Genomic DNA, 18,939 nt, shown 5'->3' on the forward strand with positions numbered 1-18,939 from the left:
TATTATTTATCATTTACATCTTCAGCCTGTGCAATACTGATTTCAATAATAGGCCTATACAGTTATTTTTTGCATTAATTCAACTGTGCAATGCTCTGTGCAACGATAATAACAATAATAAAACAATAATAATAGGATTGTGCAATACTAATATTTATATATACTATTCTTGCATCTTACCCCATTTATTTCATTTTTATCACTGATCACGTTTATGTACACTATCGTATATAGTGTAGTGTTGGCATTTTTACACATCTGTTAATTTCAATTTTAGTATTAATAAAATATTTCTGATTCTGATTTGTCTTGTTGTGAGGCCCAGCAGCATCTAGTTTTAATGCAATATTTATATAGAGCTATTCTCAGTTTTCGTACGACACATAGCCTATTCTTAAATAATTTAGTTTTGAATGATGCATTACATTCAAGCTAACATGGAGCCAACAGCTAATTTTCTCTCTTCTTATCCGTCTTCTAGTAGAATAATTCATGTCATTTATAAGCAGTTTGTAAGAATACTCCAAAAGTTAAGGTCCTGCTTTGAAGACGTGAAATAAATAAAAGTACAATAGAACTATGAGTGCAATTTATTCATTTATTTGGACGGAGAGCTTCAAATTGTGAATCACATGCTGTTCCCTATGATTCACAGTCACGAGTGTTTCTTTTATCTGCAGAGCAGATCCAGGATCTGTCTGAGGGTGACATAATCTCCACACTGTCTGCTGCTAACAAAAAAATAAAACTGGCCGGAACATTATCAGGGAATAACATCGATATATAACATGAACATAATATGCTTTAGTTATATAATGAGGTGCATTTTCACTTGAAGGCTCAAACAGCCAAACGTAAGGCAATTCTCACATTCTTGCAGGATTAAAAGTTTTTGGCTGATAAACAACTCGATTGTTTGAATCTTGTGCAGAGCAGCGCGCCTTCAAAGAACCTTGTAGGACTGTTATCAACATGACGTAGAACTGCTGATGCTGAAAATGTTCTTGTTGTTCTTCTATCAGACCTGAAGTTATTCAACCCACGTCACAATGTTATGGACTAATGTTAAAAAAGGAAATGTTAAACAGAAAAACATGTTAATGTTTTAAAGACTTACAAATCAGTTTTATTAATTTGGTTTCAAAGCACTTTAAAGAGCAATTAATTATTTGATAACAACTTGTTATTGTAGATCCTGTTCCAGTAATAACAATATATTATACAAAGCATTATTTTATCTTACTAAAAATAATTTTTCTAGGCTGTTGTGTGAATCTTAGTGTATTTTTTAGTGCTGATCAGAATCTTTTCTCACACATGAATCAAAAACACTCTCTCCAATCGAGAAAACATGATGCGGCGTACTAGTCTTTGCTTTTAAAATGGTGAAATCCTGGTGTAGTGCCCTCTATGGTGTTCTTCCAGTGGGGAATAATTTGATGCAGCATACTAATCAGAGCCAATTGAGAAAATGGGATTGCACTAATCTTTGCTTTAAAGATGCAGAAAACATGATGCAGTGAACTAATCGGCACCCTTAAAATGGAGAAAATGTCATGCAGTGCACTGATTGATGTTCTTTCAGAGTGTTATAGTGTACTAAATTGTGCCCTTAAAACTGAGAAAACAAGATGCACTGTACTAAATGGTGGCCTTAAAATGGAGAAAACATGATGCGGTGCACTAATTGTTCCCCTTGAAATGGATAAAAGTGCAGAAAACATGGTGCTGTACCATATAAGCTGCATACAACAGTTAGTATTTCCCTTTTTTCCCTACACAGACTTTTAGAAGTTAAATTTGAGTCATGCCCTTTTCTTTTCTCGTTCCTGCCCCTCAGATAAATCAGTACCCCATTCTATTCATGCAGACAACAAAGGGTCAATACAGTATTATTTCTGTATTTGGGTCAGCAAGCGCCCCCCTTCCCAACAGACCAAAGCCTCAGCACCGTGCAGGAATGTAGTTTAAGAAGTCTCCCCCCCTCGGAGCTGAGATCATATGCTGCACCTTCCAAAAGGCGGCTTTAATGTAAGATCTTCAGCTGAAGTGGAACATCCATTATAAACGCTTCATTCAGGCATCACTTCACAGCAGCTCCCAAAATGAGCTCAAATCAGGGACTTGTGCAATCAAAGAAAGAGGTAAGTTAAAATCAGCCATCTCTGATAATTTTACGAACCATTTAATACCTGAAAAGGTTACAATAGAAGTGTAATTCTTTTTAACCAGTTTAATGTGAATATGTTGTCCTTTTACCACTGGGAGGACCTGTGATGAGATCTTTTGCTGCAAGGTGTTTGCCTGGAAGTTTTTTTTTTTTTTTTTTGTTTTTGTAGGTTTGAGGTTTATTTTTTATCTTTTATCTGTGGTTAGATTTATTAGATGGTGTATCCATCACTCGATTTAATAGTGCACAATTCAGGGTGAAGTGGAGAAATGTGAGCAATGTGACCAGTTCTTAGTAAGGCACGCTTTAAAGGATTTACAGGTTTTAACTCATTTTTTTACTGGTTGCTAAATCATTTTAGATAATAGTTAATAAAAAGATATTTAAATTCTTTGTAGATCCTTTGAAAGTCTTTAATGAGATCAAATTTTGCGGTTAGTGCTGATCCTTTGCATTTGTCAATAATGCAGCTGTAAATACTGGTGATCCATCAAAGCTTATTGTTTCCTCACAGTTTAATCATTCATCATGTACTTTGTCATAAATGTTAATAATCTGCTCATAAATTCTGCAGATATTATGCAAACTTTTCCCAGCAGGTGCATTTGAGGAGTCCTCATGATGAAAAATATAAAATAAGTGTCCTGCTGGAGGAGGATATACACCATGCAGCCTCAACCTGGCAACCCAAAACTTGCTCTTATTAATGGCCTCTGATTTATAAAGCTTTAGTGAGTGACATCTGAGTATTCAAATTCCAACTTATAAATCCTGTAATAAAGCCTTGAAATGGTGCAATTTGTTCCACATTGCAGAAATAAAGAATACGTTGAGTGTTAAGCTGTATTTTATAACTTTTGACCATCCCTACTTAATACGTTTGTTCTCTTTTTGTTAAGATTTTTTTGTTGAGAGGTACTCACTTTACAGAGTAACTGCAATACATAACATATGTAAACATTGCCAATCGTGGATGAAAAATAGATTTAAAAGAAAAGGCAAGACAAGATAAGACAACAAGACAACTTGTCTACAGAAAAAAATGGCAGTTTCTGAAGAGGTTCGTGTAGATGCTGTGATCGCATCAGCTAGATTAGAACTGGACAGTATTTCACTGTTGAAAGAACTAAGGACAACTTCCCGGATGGTTCTGTGTAACAAACCATCTGGCTTGTCAGGTTACCTATATATTTTTCTTATATCAAAAGATGACTAGTGTATTTCAAGTTGTCTGTCAGTTATGAACATAAATGTGAACAAAGTTGCATTTGGCCCAGGTCTCCCCTACTCACTGAACACTAGTCTACAGCCACTCCCTACCACCTTCATGTGCTGTTTGTAAAGCTCTGGTTCTGTTATATCAATATGCAATCAGAATTATTCAGTGTTTTTTTTATATATATATATATTTTTTTTTTTTTTTTTCAGGAAATAATGTTAGTATTACCCACAACGTCTGTGGCCTCAGATGTCCCTTCCCTCTGACTTTTGGAGAAACCTGAACTGAATCTCGAGTTTTGATGCAATTATGTGCGTGAAACCATGATAAACACGGATTAATGTGGCCGATTCTCCTCAGCCAAGCAGTCACAACAGATCACTTGTATAATCCTGAGAATAAACTCATCCTCCTGCAATATAAGTGTCCTGTTGCTCTGCAAACTGCTCTCACATGTAGAGGGATACTGGACACACAGTGCTGGACGATACTGTGAGCAAAACACCAGCGACAAAATGTCAAAAGAGTTTATGGATGAATTTGAACCTCTGCTTGTTAAAGAAACCAAAGATAGAAGGCGGTCAAAGGTAGGAGAGTTTGACAAAGAACTGGATGTGTGGGACGCTGCTTTCCATTCATGTTTGTTTGTTTGTTATCTGTCTGTTTTGTTGCAGTTTCCAAACAGATCTCTCCTGCTGGCTGTGTGTGCTGCGTGTATAGGAGGAACCTTTCAGTATGGATATAATATATCAGTCATCAATGCACCCACAACGGTAATAATAACCCTACTGTCACTGTTAATACCAGCTATAATAATTTTAATCGATGCTAAGAAGGACAGAAAATATGCTCTATGTTAAAGTGGTATAATAGAACATCAGTACAGTATTATGCAGACTATTTTGTACCCACGTTACAAGCTTAATCTACTTAGATTTACTTGAGTAAAAGTACTAATACCACACTGTAAAAAAGAAAAGTCAATATAAAGTCCTACTTTGAAAATGTCAGCGTGTCGCTCTGATCAGTGATCAGCGTCGGACTGATACCGTCGGGGCATCCCCACATAACATCTTAATCTGAAAACTAATAACTAGTAACTAAAGATGTCAGATAAAAGCAGTTGGGTTAAAGGTACAACACTGCAAAAAAAAAACTATTTGTTTTAACTTTAAAAAGTCAGTGTTTGTACTGCCTTAAAATTTTAAGTTGAATTTGATGAGACAAGTTGAGGTATTTTTTTAGTGATTCAAAACAAATTTTTCTAGTCAAATAAACTTGATATTAGATTATTTGTTTTTATTTCACTTGCTGAATATGCATGTTGTGTCTTCCTTCTTGTATCTCCAGTATGTGCACGAATTCATCAACGTGACCTGGAGGGAGCGTTACCAAACAGAAATATCAGACAATGTCCTCACCCTGTTGTGGTCCACTATCGTGTCCATATTCACCATAGGAGGACTTATAGGAGCAACAATTGGTGGGACATTATCTGTGAAGCTGGGGAGGTGTGGACAAAAAAAAAGAAAGCTGGCAAAATGATCCTATTTTCCTTATTACGTTTCAGTTGTTAAGTTGTTATGTAATGTTGGTTTTCCAGGAAAGGGACACTGCTGGCCAATAATGTAACTGCATTAACAGCTGCTCTGCTGATGGGTCTGAGTTACCCGACAGGATTATTTGAATTACTCATCGTTGGACGTCTACTCACTGGACTAAATGCAGGTAAGTAATTGAGAAACACATTTAAAGACATCCCAGTGAAACACACCTTTGTATTATGCATAAAACCATCTTGAAAAATGTTTGAAATGTGGCTTTAATTGTGTTTTATTTTCACAGGCATTGGAATTTGTGTTCAGCCTCTGTATCTGGGGGAAATTGCTCCAACTTCACTTCGCGGTGCCATGGGAATGGGAACCTCTGTTTTCATCACTGTTGGGATCTTGGCTGGGCAAGTGGCTGGTCTCAGGTAAATTCTGGAAAAATTTGACTTTGACAATTCACCCCAAAACTAAAAATACATATGTTTCTTCTTACCTGTAGTGCTATTTATCCATCTAGATTGTTTTGGTGTGTGTGTGGGGGGGCAATCAGGAAATAATGTTTTATTTCTCTGATTGACTGGTTTTCTCGCTACCAGCTCTCCGTCACTATATTCAGAAAGCTCAAGCAACCATGGGACTTTCATTCAGAAGACTGGGGTTTGTGTCCCGCGTGAGACCAGAATGTTAATAAAAGTTGTAAGATACATAAAGTTACATGACTTTTATCACACGACTTTTGTGTTGTAAGTAGCTTCACTGACATGTTATATTGTTTTATCCTAAAACTAAGTAGTTTCTTGTGTCTAAATCTAACCAGCTGCAACCAGACTGACAGATCGATGGTATGTGACGAGTCAGGATGAGAACATGTTGGATCACTGGCTGGTGATTGTAAGCCACAGCGTGACATCGGGTTGTGTTTCCCCAGAAGTTGACTTGGTTTCCATGCCTTTGCATTTCTATTGGCGTCCCCTGCAGCCCGCTCACTTCCACTGCCAAAACACACTACTGCAATTCAAACTGATGAGGTGAGGTGTCTGGTATTTTTGTGCCAACGCCTGAATCTCTCTGAATGTGGCCTGAATGGCGTATTCCTCGGCTGTATGAGTCTGTCAAAGCACCGAGTTAGTGGTGTATACAACTGCTTACAACTCAGAGTAACAGGGACATGTGGTGCTTTGAGCACCACAAGCCGAGTGCCATCTGGTTGTATTATATTTGAGAAAAGGCAGAAATCTCAACGGCTGATGTCTCCAAAACTCAAACCTGAAGTTGCACATCACACCACGACTATCCACATGCATAACTAGCACTGCAGATAAAAGGACAACATGTATTTTTGATTTAGGGTGAACTGTTACTTTAACATCACACAGTATCTTCACAAGATTGAATGGGTTTATTCCATGATTTTGATCTCTGTATGATTTCACAGAGAGCTCCTGGGTAAAGAACAGCACTGGCCCCTTCTGCTCTCCACCACATGTATCCCAGCATTCCTGCAGCTCCTCATCCTGCCCTGGTTTCCAGAGAGTCCACGTTTCCTGCTCATCGACAGAGGAGATGATGAGGGATGTAAGAAAGGTAAAAAGTTTCTGCAACTGCTGCACTTCAGTTTCACAACCGGTGTGACTTTATTTGTGCCCTGCAAAGATTGAGTTTGTGCACATGACAGCGTAGTTTAAAAACTTTCAAGACTCCCTGCATCAGGAATCACAAGAGCCAAAGACATTCTGTCTTCAAGGCTGTGAGTTCAAGCATGTGACTGATCACACTCCGGTTGCACCACAATGAAGTGATAGGAAAGTGATTTAAATGCAGAAAACCTTTTGACAAGATTCTGAAAAACAGACCCTGTAGCCTGGTCAGATGAGAAGAACTGTGCGTTCATGTGAAGCGATCTACAATCACCACGTTTGTCATGTGCTTCCCTGTCTGCAGCCCTGAAGCAGCTGCATGGTCCTGACTGTGATCAGGAGTGGGAGGATATCGAGAAGGAGAGGAATAATTTAATGGGTTTCAAGGCCAAGAAACCCTGGGAGCTGTTAGCTGATCGTAGTATCCGCTGGCAGCTTGTCACCATCCTGCTGCTCAACACTGCACAACAGCTCAACGGCATCAATGCTGTATGTTATCCTCTTATATTCTTTGTCCTGCCGTCTCTCACAAGGTTCTCATTGGCAACTTTAAGACTAAAAAAACGCCACTAAACATTACTAAAAGATTTGTTTGTCTATTTTTCTTATAGATTTATTTCTACGCAGATTACTTGTTCAGACAGTCTGGTATTCCCGTTGATAAAATACCGTATGTGACAGTTGGAACTGGAGCCTGTGAATGTGTCACGGCTTTAACGTGTGTAAGTATGAGTTTTATTTACATTTTATTTTTTATGTGGATTACTTCAGTGATCTTACAATTCTGTAGAAAAAAGATAAATAAGGTGAGGCGCACAACAACAGACAAGACCTTTCTAATAAAGACTTTGACTAAAGCAAAGGTGTTGGTTGTTTCTACACATAAGGACAGGGTGTCCTCCCTCTGCAAATTTTGAGCACTTAATTTCCTGCATTCCAATGAATTTTTCACGCAGGAAAATATTTATGCAAAGGAAAACCAATTCAAAATGTAATGATATATAATGCAGTAAGGTTGTCTTGCATTCTGCTGATCAACTTCTAACATTTCTTATGCAACACAATCATATAAATTCATGGGCCCTGTAAATTCCAAATGTCCCACACTGTCCACAAATCACATGCTGACTTTCTTTTTACTGTCATGCAGGGACATGCGGTACGAAAACATAAAGTGAAATCTCGCGGAGCAGGATTTTACAGAATTAAACTGCTGTTATGCCGTGAAATGTCAGAGTAAATTTCAAAGAAAATGTTTTCCTGCAGAGTCTCTTTGGTCTCGTGACATACTGTGTGTCTCACAGGGTCTGCTCATTGAATGTCTGGGAAGGAAAGCGCTCATCACAGGAGGATACACACTGATGAGCATCTGCTGCATTTTATTCACGCTGACGCTCACTTTTCAGGTAATTGTCCCCAGGCATTGTTGTTATATCATACACATGATCATCGATAACACTTCTACTCATGTGTGACTGTCTTTCTCTCAGGACTCTAGCCCAGTGATTCCATACTTGAGCATGGCGTGTGTATTTGCTTTTATCCTGAGTTTTGGCCTAGGACCAGGTAACTGACTACATAAGTAACTATGAAGTATTTTCTCGACAGCAGCAGCAGATACAGCTAACAGTGATGTGTTTTCATGTGTCTTCTCCTGTGAAGGTGGCGTGACTAACATCTTGACTACTGAACTATTCACGCAAACTGCCCGCCCTGCAGCGTACATGATCGCAGGGTCGGTGAACTGGCTCAGCTTCTTCTTAATCGGCCTGGTCTTCCCTTTTATTGTGGTAGGTGTCCAAATGAATAACTCATAAACCCTGTCTCCTCCATGTTAACAGACGGGACATGGGCCAAACAAAAACATCTCAGTATGCTTCAAGTAAATCTTTTTCCCAAAGATGGTTTCTGTATTTTAGGTAGATCTCATCACGCTGATGTATGTAAGTGTTTGTTTTTCTGATCAGTTTGGGTTTAATGCCCCACATGGGGCAGACACGTGCAGAAAGTTAAGCTGGAATTTCTAATTAGAATGATTTTAATCAGATTTAAGCAATACTGTTCATTTAAACATAGCTAGTATTTGGTGACCTGGGAATGTGACTCAACCAATTAATGTAAATAAAGATGGACAACACATTTCCACTTCTTACCAAGGTGCAAAATTTAAGCCAAAATATCCTGGGTATGAGTGCTACTATCTTGCGCTGGTGACGTCATTTCAAGCCAGAGTCTGCAGAGTAGTGACCAGCATTTGAGCTGCAGTTTCCAGTTCCCGCGCACACAGCCAACTGGGAGCAAAGCTCAGCTGTCAATCATGGCATAAAACCCTTTTTTAAATAATCAAATAACTAATTAAAATCAAGCTGATCAAAAAATAACACTTGAACAAACATCTGTGTGATAAGAACTCCCTAAAATGACTGAAATCATTTTTGGGAAAATATATTTGACATGTACTTTGGCGTTTTAGTTTGGTCCATGTCCCATCGATTAACATCTGGAGGCTGAATTTAAGACTTGTTCTGTAGCCTTCTGCCAGTTTGGCGTCTCTTTTGGGGAATCTGTCCACTTCTAGTCCACAATCAACCGTCTTTCCCCAGAATCGTTTCTTCCACCTTTAATCATAACAAAGTAAAACATGTCTGGGGAACTTTAAACGTCTGACTCACTTATATGTTATATTGTTGTTTATTTGCACAGCTCGGGCTGCAGCAGTACTGTTTCCTGGTGTTCTTGTTCATCTGCTCCTCAATGGCGATATACATTTACCTCATCATTCCTGAAACCAAGAACAAAACCTTCCTGGAAATCCAGAATGAGTTCCGGTCCTCCAACAACAAAATGGCGTGCCGTGCCGATGGAGCAGGGACGACGCTGTTATCGACTTCTATATGAGATAAAAACCACGACTCGGGAGTCGAGCATGTTGAGCTTTTTAATATTTATAATGTAACAAACAAATTGTGGTGCTTTGCTTGAACTTCTGTGTAGTCATAATTACATTTTGTTTGTTTACCTACAAACATGAAGTGAAGTCATTGCAATTTGTATTATGTAATGTTACATTTGGTATAAATTAATGTTGGTTGTACAACTCCTCATTTTTAATTTTTCAATAAAGATCCATTTGTGAAAACCAATGTGAACTTTTTATGCCATTTTAGGCCGCCTTGTATTTCAGCTTTGGAGAACAAAGGGTTCATTGAGGAGTGTGTCCTGCATGTATTTACAGTGCTGGAAAGAGTGTAAGAAGTATTTATATTTGGCCTTAATACCACTGCAATAAAGTAAACAAATTAGTTATTATTATTATTGATATAATAAGTTACTTTTTGCCTCTCTAAAAAGCAGTAATGTAGTTTAAGAAGTCTCCCCCCCTCGGAGCTGAGATCATATGCTGCACCTTCCAAAAGGCGGCTTTAATGTAAGATCTTCAGCTGAAGTGGAACATCCATTATAAACGCTTCATTCAGGCATCACTTCACAGCAGCTCCCAAAATGAGCTCAAATCAGGGACCTGTGCAATCAAAGAAAGAGGTGAGTTAAAATCAACCATCTCTGATAATTTTACAAACCATTTAATACCTGAGAAGGTTACAATAGAAGTGTAATTCTTTTTAACCAGTTTAATGTGAATATGTCTTCCTTTTACCACTGGGAGGACCTGTGATGAGATCTTTTGCTGCAAGGTGTTTGCCTGGAAGTTTTTTTTTTTTTTTGTAGGTTTGAGGTTTATTTTTTATCTTTTATCTGTGGTTATATTTATTAGATGGTGTATCCGTCACTCGATTTAATAGTGCACAATTCAAAAAGTGAAGAGGAGAAATGTGAGCAATGTGACCGGGTCTTAGTAAGGCACGCTTTAAAGGATTAACAGGTTTTAACTAGTTTTTTCCTGGTTACTAAATCATTTTAGATAAAAGATAATAAATTGATATTTACCTGCTTTGTAGATTGTTTGAAAGTCTTTAATGAGAGCATATTTTGGGGTTCTTAGTCATGAAAAAACCTTTTGGTTAGTGCTGATCCTTTGCATTTGTCAATAATGCAGCTGTAAATACTGGTGATCCATCAAAGCTTATTGTTTTCTCACAGTTTAGTCATTCTTCATGTTCTTTGTCATAAATGTTAATAATCAGTTCATAATGCCTCAGATACTATGCAAACTTTTCCCAGCAGGTGCATTTGAGGAGTCCTCATGATGAAAAATATAAAATAGAATTGCAATGTTGTGCAGTTGTAAGACACAACCTAAAGTGATGACATGTACTCTGCACATGCTCAGTAGGGCTCTCTCGAGGTGATTACAACGCACTCTCTGCTGTAACACTGTGGGTTAACATACAAGTCACTTGAAATGCCGCTGCAAAAAGACATGAATGGGTGCCATCCACATCTGTATGAGTGGTGACAATGGGGCAATTGTAACACTCTGTGTACATTAAATCCAATATTACAGTCTTGTCCTTATCAGTGAAAATATATGAGTTGTATTATTAATTAGTGCACATATATTGAACCTGCAAAGTAGCTGGATTTGCAAGATTACAAGACATCTATCTTGCCGGGCTTCAAGTTATCAGTTTGTCTACTGGCAGCTGTCATGGACTCTGCTGGAGCTTCTTAGCCCCAGCCTCCTGCTGCTCCTCCTGCTCACACCCCTCTGCTCATCCTCCAGTCAGCCCCTGCCAGCTTTGCCCGCCAGTATTCTGTCCACACCCCAGTGCACTCCCCCTGCATTGACTGTCAGCCAATCTGTGACCAGCCTGCTCAGCCACCACACACCTGTTTCATATCTGCTCATTCTCCCCTCAGTATTTATACCAGTCAGTTTGCCCCTGTTGTTTGCCAGATTGTTGTTTGTGCTCATGCCCGCTTCGTATCATGCCTGTTTTCTTTTTTTGCCTTCTGGATTTATGACCTGTGCCTGTTTACCTAGTTTGTGTTTTTGCCTGTTGCCTCTGTACCTCTGCCTGATCTCTTTGATTTTTGGTTTTGATTCCTGCTACGGACTGTACTCTGTTCCACTGAGAAGACCTATTAAATTTTCAGTTTTTGCCTTATTTTTACCTCTGCCTTGTGATTCTGTGTGTGGATTCACTCTGGTTTGTGACAGGCAGCTATGGGTATGTTTTTTTTTTCTTTTTTTTTGTGGAGACTTGTCTACAGAAAAAAATGGCGGCTTCCGTAGAGGTTCTGTAGATACTGTGATCGCATCATTTACATTAGAACTGGAGAGTATTTAGAGTTTTGATGCAATTATGTGCGTGAAACTAAGATAAACACGGACTCACGTGGCCGATTCTCCTCAGCCAAGCAGTCACAACAGATCACTTGTATAATCCTGAGAATAAACACATCCTCCTGCAATATAAGTGTCCTGTTGCTCTGCAAACTGCTCTCACATGTAGAGGGATACTGGACACACAGTGCTGGACGATACTGTGAGCAAAACACCAGCGACAAAATGTCAAAAGAGTTTATGGATGAATCTGAACCTCTGCTTGTTAAAGAAACCAAAGATAGAAGGCGGTCAAAGGTAGGAGAGTTTGACAAAGAACTGGATGTGTGGGACGCTGCTTTCCATTCATGTTTGTTTGTTTGTTATGTGTCTGTTTTGTTGCAGTTTCCAAACAGATCTCTCCTGCTGGCTGTGTGTGCTGCGTGTATAGGAGGAGCCTTTCAGAATGGATATAACATATCAGTCATCAATGCACCCACAACGGTAATAATAACCCTACTGTCACTGTTAATACCAGCTATAATAATTTTAATCGATGCTAAGAAGGACAGAAAATATGCTCTATGTTAAAGTGGTATAATAGAACATCAGTACAGTATTATGCAGACTATTTTGTACCCATGTTACAAGCTTAATCTATTCAGATTTACTTGAGTAAAAGTACTAATACCACACTGTCAAAAAGAAAAGTCTATACAAAGTCCTACTTTGAAAATGTCAAGTAAAAGTATGTAAGTATGATCAGGGAAATCATGGCAGAAAAATGTTATTCTATTATATATTATTATACTATTAAATCATTATTGCTCATGCATTAATAGCTCTTTTAACTATTTAATGACTGAATTCATCTACTGATTCTTCAATAGTGAGAAATGCAATCACAGCCTTTAAATTATTCCATTTATTGTGATTTCAGACAAGAAAAAGCTGCAGATCTTCACGTTCGAGAGGCTGAATCCAGGAAACACTTTTGTGTAGTTTAATATTTTACAGTGCATCATATATTTAAAAATAATTCAGAAAATTAGAGACGGTTCGATACCAATTTTTCATGTCCGACTCTGCAACCTTGAGTAAGCTGTTAATAACGCCTCTGTAGGGATGCACTTTGATTAACGTAGCCATCTTAAAAGCATCATGTTCAAAACAAATATTCAACTATCCTAAAGGAAGAAATACATTGTCAATACCATGATTCAGTTATATAATACTGCTGCTCATTTAATTTAAAGTTTTCACACATTAAAAATAACTAAATTGTGTAAATGCATAAGCTGCTGTTGGCTGTTTTGCTTTCTTCTTCCTTGCAGTAACTCCACTCAGCTGATATGATGACAGGGCTGCTGACAGGTCTCACTTGCCTTCAAGCTCCTGCTCACATGACACATCGTCAGTGTTACTCGTGACACATCTGTCTTTACAGCGTGTCACTCTGATCAGTGATCAGCGTCGGACAGATACCGGCCGGGGCATCCCCACATAACATCTTAATCTGAAAACTAACTAGTAACTAAAGATGTCAGATAAAAGCAGTTGGGTTAAAGGTACAACACTGCAAAAAAAAACTATTTGTTTTAACTTTAAAAAGTCAGTGTTTGTACTGCCTTAAAATTTTAAGTTGACTGAATTTGAAGAGACAAGTTGAGGTATTTTGTTAGTGATTGAAAAAAAAAACTTTTCTAGTCAAATAAACTTGATATTAGATTATTTGTTTTTATTTCACTTGCTGAATATGCATGTTGTGTCTTCCTTCTTGTATCTCCAGTATGTGCAAGAATTCATCAGCGTGACCTGGAGGGAGCGTTACCAAACAGAAATATCAGACAATGTCCTCACCCTGTTGTGGTCCACTATCGTGTCCATATTCACCATAGGAGGACTTATAGGAACAATAATCGGTGGGACATTATCTGTGAAGCTGGGGAGGTGTGGACAAAAAGAAAGAAAGAAAAAAAAAGCTGGCAAAATGATCCTATTTTCCTTATCACGTTTCAGTTATTAAGTTGTTATGTAATGTTGGTTTTTCAGGAAAGGGACACTGCTGGCCAATAATGTAACTGCAATAATAGCTGCTCTGCTGATGGGTCTGAGTTACCCGACAGGATTATATGAATTACTCATCGTTGGACGTCTTCTCATTGGACTAAATGCAGGTAAGTAATTCGGAAACACATTTAAAGACATCCCAGTGAAACACACCTTTGTATTATGCATAAAACCATCTTGATAAATGTTTGAAATGTGGCTTTAATTGTGTTTTATTTTCACAGGCATTGGAATTTGTGTTCAGCCTCTGTATCTGGGAGAAATTGCTCCAACTTCACTTCGCGGTGCCATGGGAATGGGAACCTCTGTTTTCATCACTGTTGGGATCTTGGCTGGACAAGTGGCTGGTCTCAAGTAAATTCTGGAAATATGTGACTTTGACAATTCACCCCAAAACTAAAAATACATATTTTTCCTTCTTACCTGTAGTGCTATTTATCCATCTAGATTGTTTTGGTGTGAGTTCCCTAGTAGGTATGAGAACACGTTGGATCACTGGCTAGTGATTGTAAGCCACAGCGTGACATCGGGTTGTGTTTCCCCAGAAGTTGACTTGTTTTCAGTGCCTCTGCATTTCTATTGGCGTCCCCTGCAGCCCGCTCACTTCCACTGCCAAAACACACTACTGCAATTCAAACTGATGAGGTGAGGTGTCTGGTATTTTTGTGCTAATGCCTGAATTCCTCGGCTGTGTAAATGTGTAATACCACTGAACTAGTGGTGTAGTTTGGTAGAAAAAAAATAGTTCCTATATGCATCTGCTTACAACTCAGAGTAGCAGGGACATGTGGTGCTTTGAGCACCACAAGCTGAGTGCCATCTGGTTGTATTATATTTGAGAAAAGGCAGACATCTCAACGGCTGATGTCTCCAAAACTCAAACCTGAAGTTGCACATCACACCACAACTATCCACATGCATAACTGGCACTGCAGATAAAAGGACAACATGTATTTTTGGTTTAGGGTGAACTGTTACTTTAACATCACACAGTATCTTCACAAGATTGAATGGGTTTATTCCATGATTTTGATCTCTGTGTGATTTCACAGAGAGCTCCTGGGTAAAGAACAGCACTGGCCCCTTCTGCTCTCCACCACATGTATCCCAGCATTCCTGCAGCTCCTCATCCTGCCCTGGTTCCCAGAGAGTCCACGTTTCCTGCTCATCGACAGAGGAGATGATGAGGGATGTAAGAAAGGTAAAAAGTTGCTGCAACTGCTGCACTTCAGTTTCACAACGATCTACAATCGCCACGTTTGTCATGTGCTTCCCTGTCTGCAGCCCTGAAGCAGCTGCATGGTCCTGACTGTGATCAGGAGTGGGAGGATATCAAGAAGGAGAGGAATAATTTAATGGGTATCAAGGCCATGAAACCCTGGGAGCTGTTAGCTGATCGTAGTATCCGCTGGCAGCTTGTCACCACCCTGCTGCTCAACATTGCACAACAGCTCAACGGCATCAATGCTGTATGTTATCCTCTTATATTCTTTGTCCTGCCGTCTCTCACAAGGTTCTCATTGGCAACTTTAAGACTAAAAAACGCCACTAAACATTACTAAAAGATTTGTTTGTCTATTTTTCTTATAGATTTATTTCTACGCAGATTACTTGTTCAGACAGTCTGGTATTCCCGTTGATAAAATACCGTATGTGACAGTTGGAACTGGAGCCTGTGAATGTGTCACGGCTTTAACGTGTGTAAGTATGAGTTTTATTTACATTTTATTTTTTTATGTGGATTACTTCAGTGGATCTTACAATTCTGCAGAAAAAAGATAAATAAGGTGAGGTGCACAACAACAGACAAGACCTTTCTAATAAAGACTTTGACTAAAGCAAAGGTGTTGGTTGTTTCTACACATGAGGACAGGGTGTCCTCCCTCTGCAAATTTTGAGCACTTCATTTCCTGCATTCCAATGAATTTTTCACGCAGGAAAATATTTATGCAAAGGAAAACCAATTCAAATTGTAATGAAATATAATGCAGTAAGGTTGTCTTGCAATCTGCTGATCAACTTCTAACATTTCTTATGCAACACAATCATATAAATTCATGGGCCCTGTAAATTCCAAATGTCCCACACTGTCCACAAATCACATGCTGACTTTCTTTTTACTGTCATGCAGGGACATGCGGTACGAAAACATAAAGTGAAATCTCGCGGAGCAGGATTTTACAGAATTAAACTGCTGTTATGCCGTGAAATGTCAGAGTAAATTTCAAAGAAAATGTTTTCCTGCAGAGTCTCTTTGGTCTCGTGACATACTGTGTGTCTCACAGGGTCTGCTCATTGAATGTCTGGGAAGGAAAGCGCTCATCACAGGAGGATACACACTGATGAGCATCTGCTGCATTTTATTCACGCTGACGCTCACTTTTCAGGTAATTGTCCCCAGGCATTGTTGTTATATCATACACATGATCATCGATAACACTTCTACTCGTGTGTGACTGTCTTTCTCTCAGGACTCTAGCCCAGTGATTCCATACTTGAGCATGGCGTGTGTATTTGCTTTTATCCTGAGTTTTGGCCTAGGACCAGGTAACTGACTACATAAGTAACTATGAAGTATTTTCTCGCCAGCAGCAGCAGATACAGCCAACAGTGATGTGTTTTCATGTGTCTTCTCCTGTGAAGGTGGCGTGACTAACATCTTGACCACTGAACTATTCACGCAAACTGCACGCCCTGCAGCGTACATGATCACAGGGTCGGTGAACTGGCTCAGCTTCTTCTTAATCGGCCTGGGCTTCCCTTTTATTGTGGTAGGTGTCCAAATGATTTAACATGGCAACATATCTTACTTTTCAAATGTTTTATCATTATCTGATACATTTCAAAATAGAGATCCCCACCAGTCAAAATATGTCTTGTATTTATATTCCCTGAAATGTCTGACCTTGATGTTACTGACATAATTCTGTGAAGTTAAAGAAACCTGAAACTTCCAGCGTAGAGAGGACTCGTCAGTGAGGAGAGCAAGAGCATTCGCTGTGTCAGACACTGCTAGTTACATGCTAACAAGCAACATCCATCTGCGCAGTAGTGACCAGCATTTGAGCTGCGGTTTCCAGTTCCCGCCCACACAGCCAACTGGGAGCAAAGCTCAGCTGTCAATCATGGCATAAAACCCTTTTTTAAATAATCAAATAACTAATTAAAATCAAGCTGATCAAAAAATAACACTTGAACAAACATCTGTGTGATAAAAACTCCCTAAAATGACTGAAATCATCTTTGGGAAAATATATTTGACGTGTACTTTGACGTTTTAGTTTGGTCCATGTCCCATCGATTAACATTTGGAGGCTGAATTTAAGACTTGTTCTGTAGCCTTCTGCCAGTTTGGCGTCTCTTTTGGGGAATCTGTCCACTTCTAGTCCACAATCAACCGTCTTTCCCCAGAATTGCTCCTTCCACCTTTAATCATAACAAAGTAAAACATGTCTGGGGGGAACTTTAAACATCTGACTCACTTATATGTTATATTGTTGTTTATTTGCACAGCTCGGGCTGCAGCAGTACTGTTTCCTGGTGTTCTTGGTCATCTGCTCCTCAATGGCGATATACATTTACCTCATCATTCCTGAAACCAAGAACAAAACCTTCCTGGAAATCCAGAATGAGTTCCAGTCCTCCAACTACAAAATGGCGTGCCGTGCCGATGGAGCAGGGACGACGCTGTTATCGACTTCTATATGAGATAAAAACCACGACTTGGGAGTCGAGCTTTTTAATATTTATAATGTAACAAACAAATTGTGGTGCTTTGCTTGAACTTCTGTGTAGTCATAATTACATTTTGTTTGTTTACCTACAAACATGAAGTGAAGTCATTGCAATCTGTAATATGTAATGTTACATTTGGTATAAATTAATGTTGGTTGTACAACTCCTCATTTTTAATTTTTCAATAAAGATCCATATGTGAAAAAGGTTTCCTAACCAATGTGAACTTTTTATGCCATTTTAGGCCGCCTTGTATTTCAGCTTTGGAGAACAAAGGGTTCATTGAGGAGTGTGTCCTGCATGTATTTACAGTGCTGGAAAGAGTGTAAGAAGTATTTTTACTTGGCCTTAATACCACTGCAATAAAGTAAATAAATTAGTTATTATTAATATTGATATAATAAGTTACTTTTTGCCTCTCTAAAAAGCACTAATATAACTTTATTTGTTACTTGGTATCAAAATTAACTACTTATATTATTTATTATATTACTTAATTCCATGATTTTGTTAAATACCCAATCCTAATCCTAAAGTCTGTAATTTCTGTATAGCAGACTGCTGCAATGAATAACAGACCATTGCTATGGAGGCAGTTCTGATCACAGTCGTTGTAGAAGCAATAAAATCATTTTTAAAATGATAGAATTTCACTATCATGACCTGCTCACTGTACTTTGTCCCTCGCATAACCTACACGTCAAAAAGTAACATAGCAACTCAGAGTTACTTGGATTAGTAACTGTAATATAATTACTGTTTTGAAAATTGTAAGGCTGTCAGACTTTTTAATACTTTTCAAAATGGAATTTAATGTTAATGTGCAATGTATAATGAAACTAAACATGAAATGTGAAAATATAGGTGAACTCTTTTGATTAAATCCATGAATTTTCTGTTCTTACTTACATGTTTGCCTGCTCCAAATCAAGGACAGTATATAATCAAATATCTATATGAGTGGAAGTAAAATTGCCTTTGGCAAGTGAGCAAAGAGGGACACTTAGTTACAGTAATTTTACTGAGTGGTATTTTGCTCAAATTGCCAACTCATATAATCAGATTAACTTCAGAATTAATTGGCTGGGATGAAAAGTGGGATCAATTTCTTTCTTTCACTGAAATTCCTTTCTTTGCTGGCTAGAAGAACATTCCTGTATGCTTTGTGGTGAGCAAAATGAAGTGAGAAGAACTGTGCCTACTGTATTTATGAGGGGTTTTTTTTTAATTAGTTTTTTGACCAAATGTAAATACTGAATATGCTAATGCAAATATATATATACAGTATTTTCAGTTTTTAATGTTTTGTAGTCCAGTGTATCATAATACAAATT

At 38.4% G+C, this 18,939-nt stretch overlaps 2 protein-coding genes across 3 annotated transcripts; both read left to right on the top strand.

Moving 5' to 3' along the window:
• Positions 1-3,889: 3,889 nt before the first annotated feature.
• LOC146319899 (solute carrier family 2, facilitated glucose transporter member 11-like) lies at positions 3,890-9,560 on the top strand. Its single transcript, XM_084728001.1, has 12 exons — positions 3,890-3,976; positions 4,064-4,162; positions 4,740-4,900; positions 4,993-5,117; positions 5,235-5,364; positions 6,375-6,523; positions 6,881-7,065; positions 7,188-7,298; positions 7,881-7,982; positions 8,067-8,142; positions 8,239-8,366; positions 9,280-9,560. Exons 1-12 carry the CDS (start codon positions 3,905-3,907, stop codon positions 9,472-9,474), a joined length of 1,533 nt encoding a protein of 510 aa, XP_084584127.1. The 5' UTR covers positions 3,890-3,904; the 3' UTR covers positions 9,475-9,560.
• Positions 9,561-10,010: 450 nt separating this feature from the next.
• Positions 10,011-17,600, top strand: LOC146319900 (solute carrier family 2, facilitated glucose transporter member 11-like). Of its 2 annotated transcripts, none has more exons than XM_084727999.1 (12): positions 10,011-10,116; positions 12,206-12,304; positions 13,590-13,750; positions 13,853-13,977; positions 14,095-14,224; positions 14,923-15,071; positions 15,155-15,339; positions 15,461-15,571; positions 16,156-16,257; positions 16,342-16,417; positions 16,514-16,641; positions 17,384-17,600. In XM_084727999.1, the coding sequence occupies exons 1-12, from the start codon at positions 10,078-10,080 to the stop codon at positions 17,576-17,578; spliced, it is 1,500 nt and encodes a 499-aa protein (XP_084584125.1). In that variant the 5' UTR covers positions 10,011-10,077; the 3' UTR covers positions 17,579-17,600. The 2 variants fall into 2 exon arrangements, with proteins under 2 accessions (XP_084584125.1, XP_084584124.1); XM_084727998.1 differs by lacking the exon at positions 10,011-10,116 and adding an exon at positions 11,767-12,118.
• The last annotated feature ends 1,339 nt before the right edge of the window (positions 17,601-18,939 follow it).

Source organism: Lutjanus erythropterus, chromosome 10, assembly GCF_056507025.1.
Source record: "Lutjanus erythropterus isolate fLutEry1 chromosome 10, fLutEry1.hap2, whole genome shotgun sequence".
NCBI lineage: Eukaryota > Metazoa > Chordata > Actinopteri > Lutjaniformes > Lutjanidae > Lutjanus > Lutjanus erythropterus.

What these genes read in the sequence shown, in the direction of transcription:
- LOC146319899 (XM_084728001.1), top strand. Translation starts at nt 3,905, where the DNA reads ATGTCAAAAGAGTTTATGGATGAATTTGAACCTCTGCTTGTTAAAGAA. An exon ending in AAGATAGAAGGCGGTCAAAG is followed by an intron (nt 3,977 to 4,063) that starts GTAGGAGAGTTT and finishes GTTTTGTTGCAG; the next exon opens with TTTCCAAACAGATCTCTCCT. An exon ending in TGGTCTTCCCTTTTATTGTG is followed by an intron (nt 8,367 to 9,279) that starts GTAGGTGTCCAA and finishes TTATTTGCACAG; the next exon opens with CTCGGGCTGCAGCAGTACTG.
- LOC146319900 (XM_084727998.1), top strand. Translation starts at nt 12,047, where the DNA reads ATGTCAAAAGAGTTTATGGATGAATCTGAACCTCTGCTTGTTAAAGAA. An exon ending in GTGTCACGGCTTTAACGTGT is followed by an intron (nt 15,572 to 16,155) that starts GTAAGTATGAGT and finishes TGTGTCTCACAG; the next exon opens with GGTCTGCTCATTGAATGTCT. An exon ending in CGCTGACGCTCACTTTTCAG is followed by an intron (nt 16,258 to 16,341) that starts GTAATTGTCCCC and finishes TCTTTCTCTCAG; the next exon opens with GACTCTAGCCCAGTGATTCC.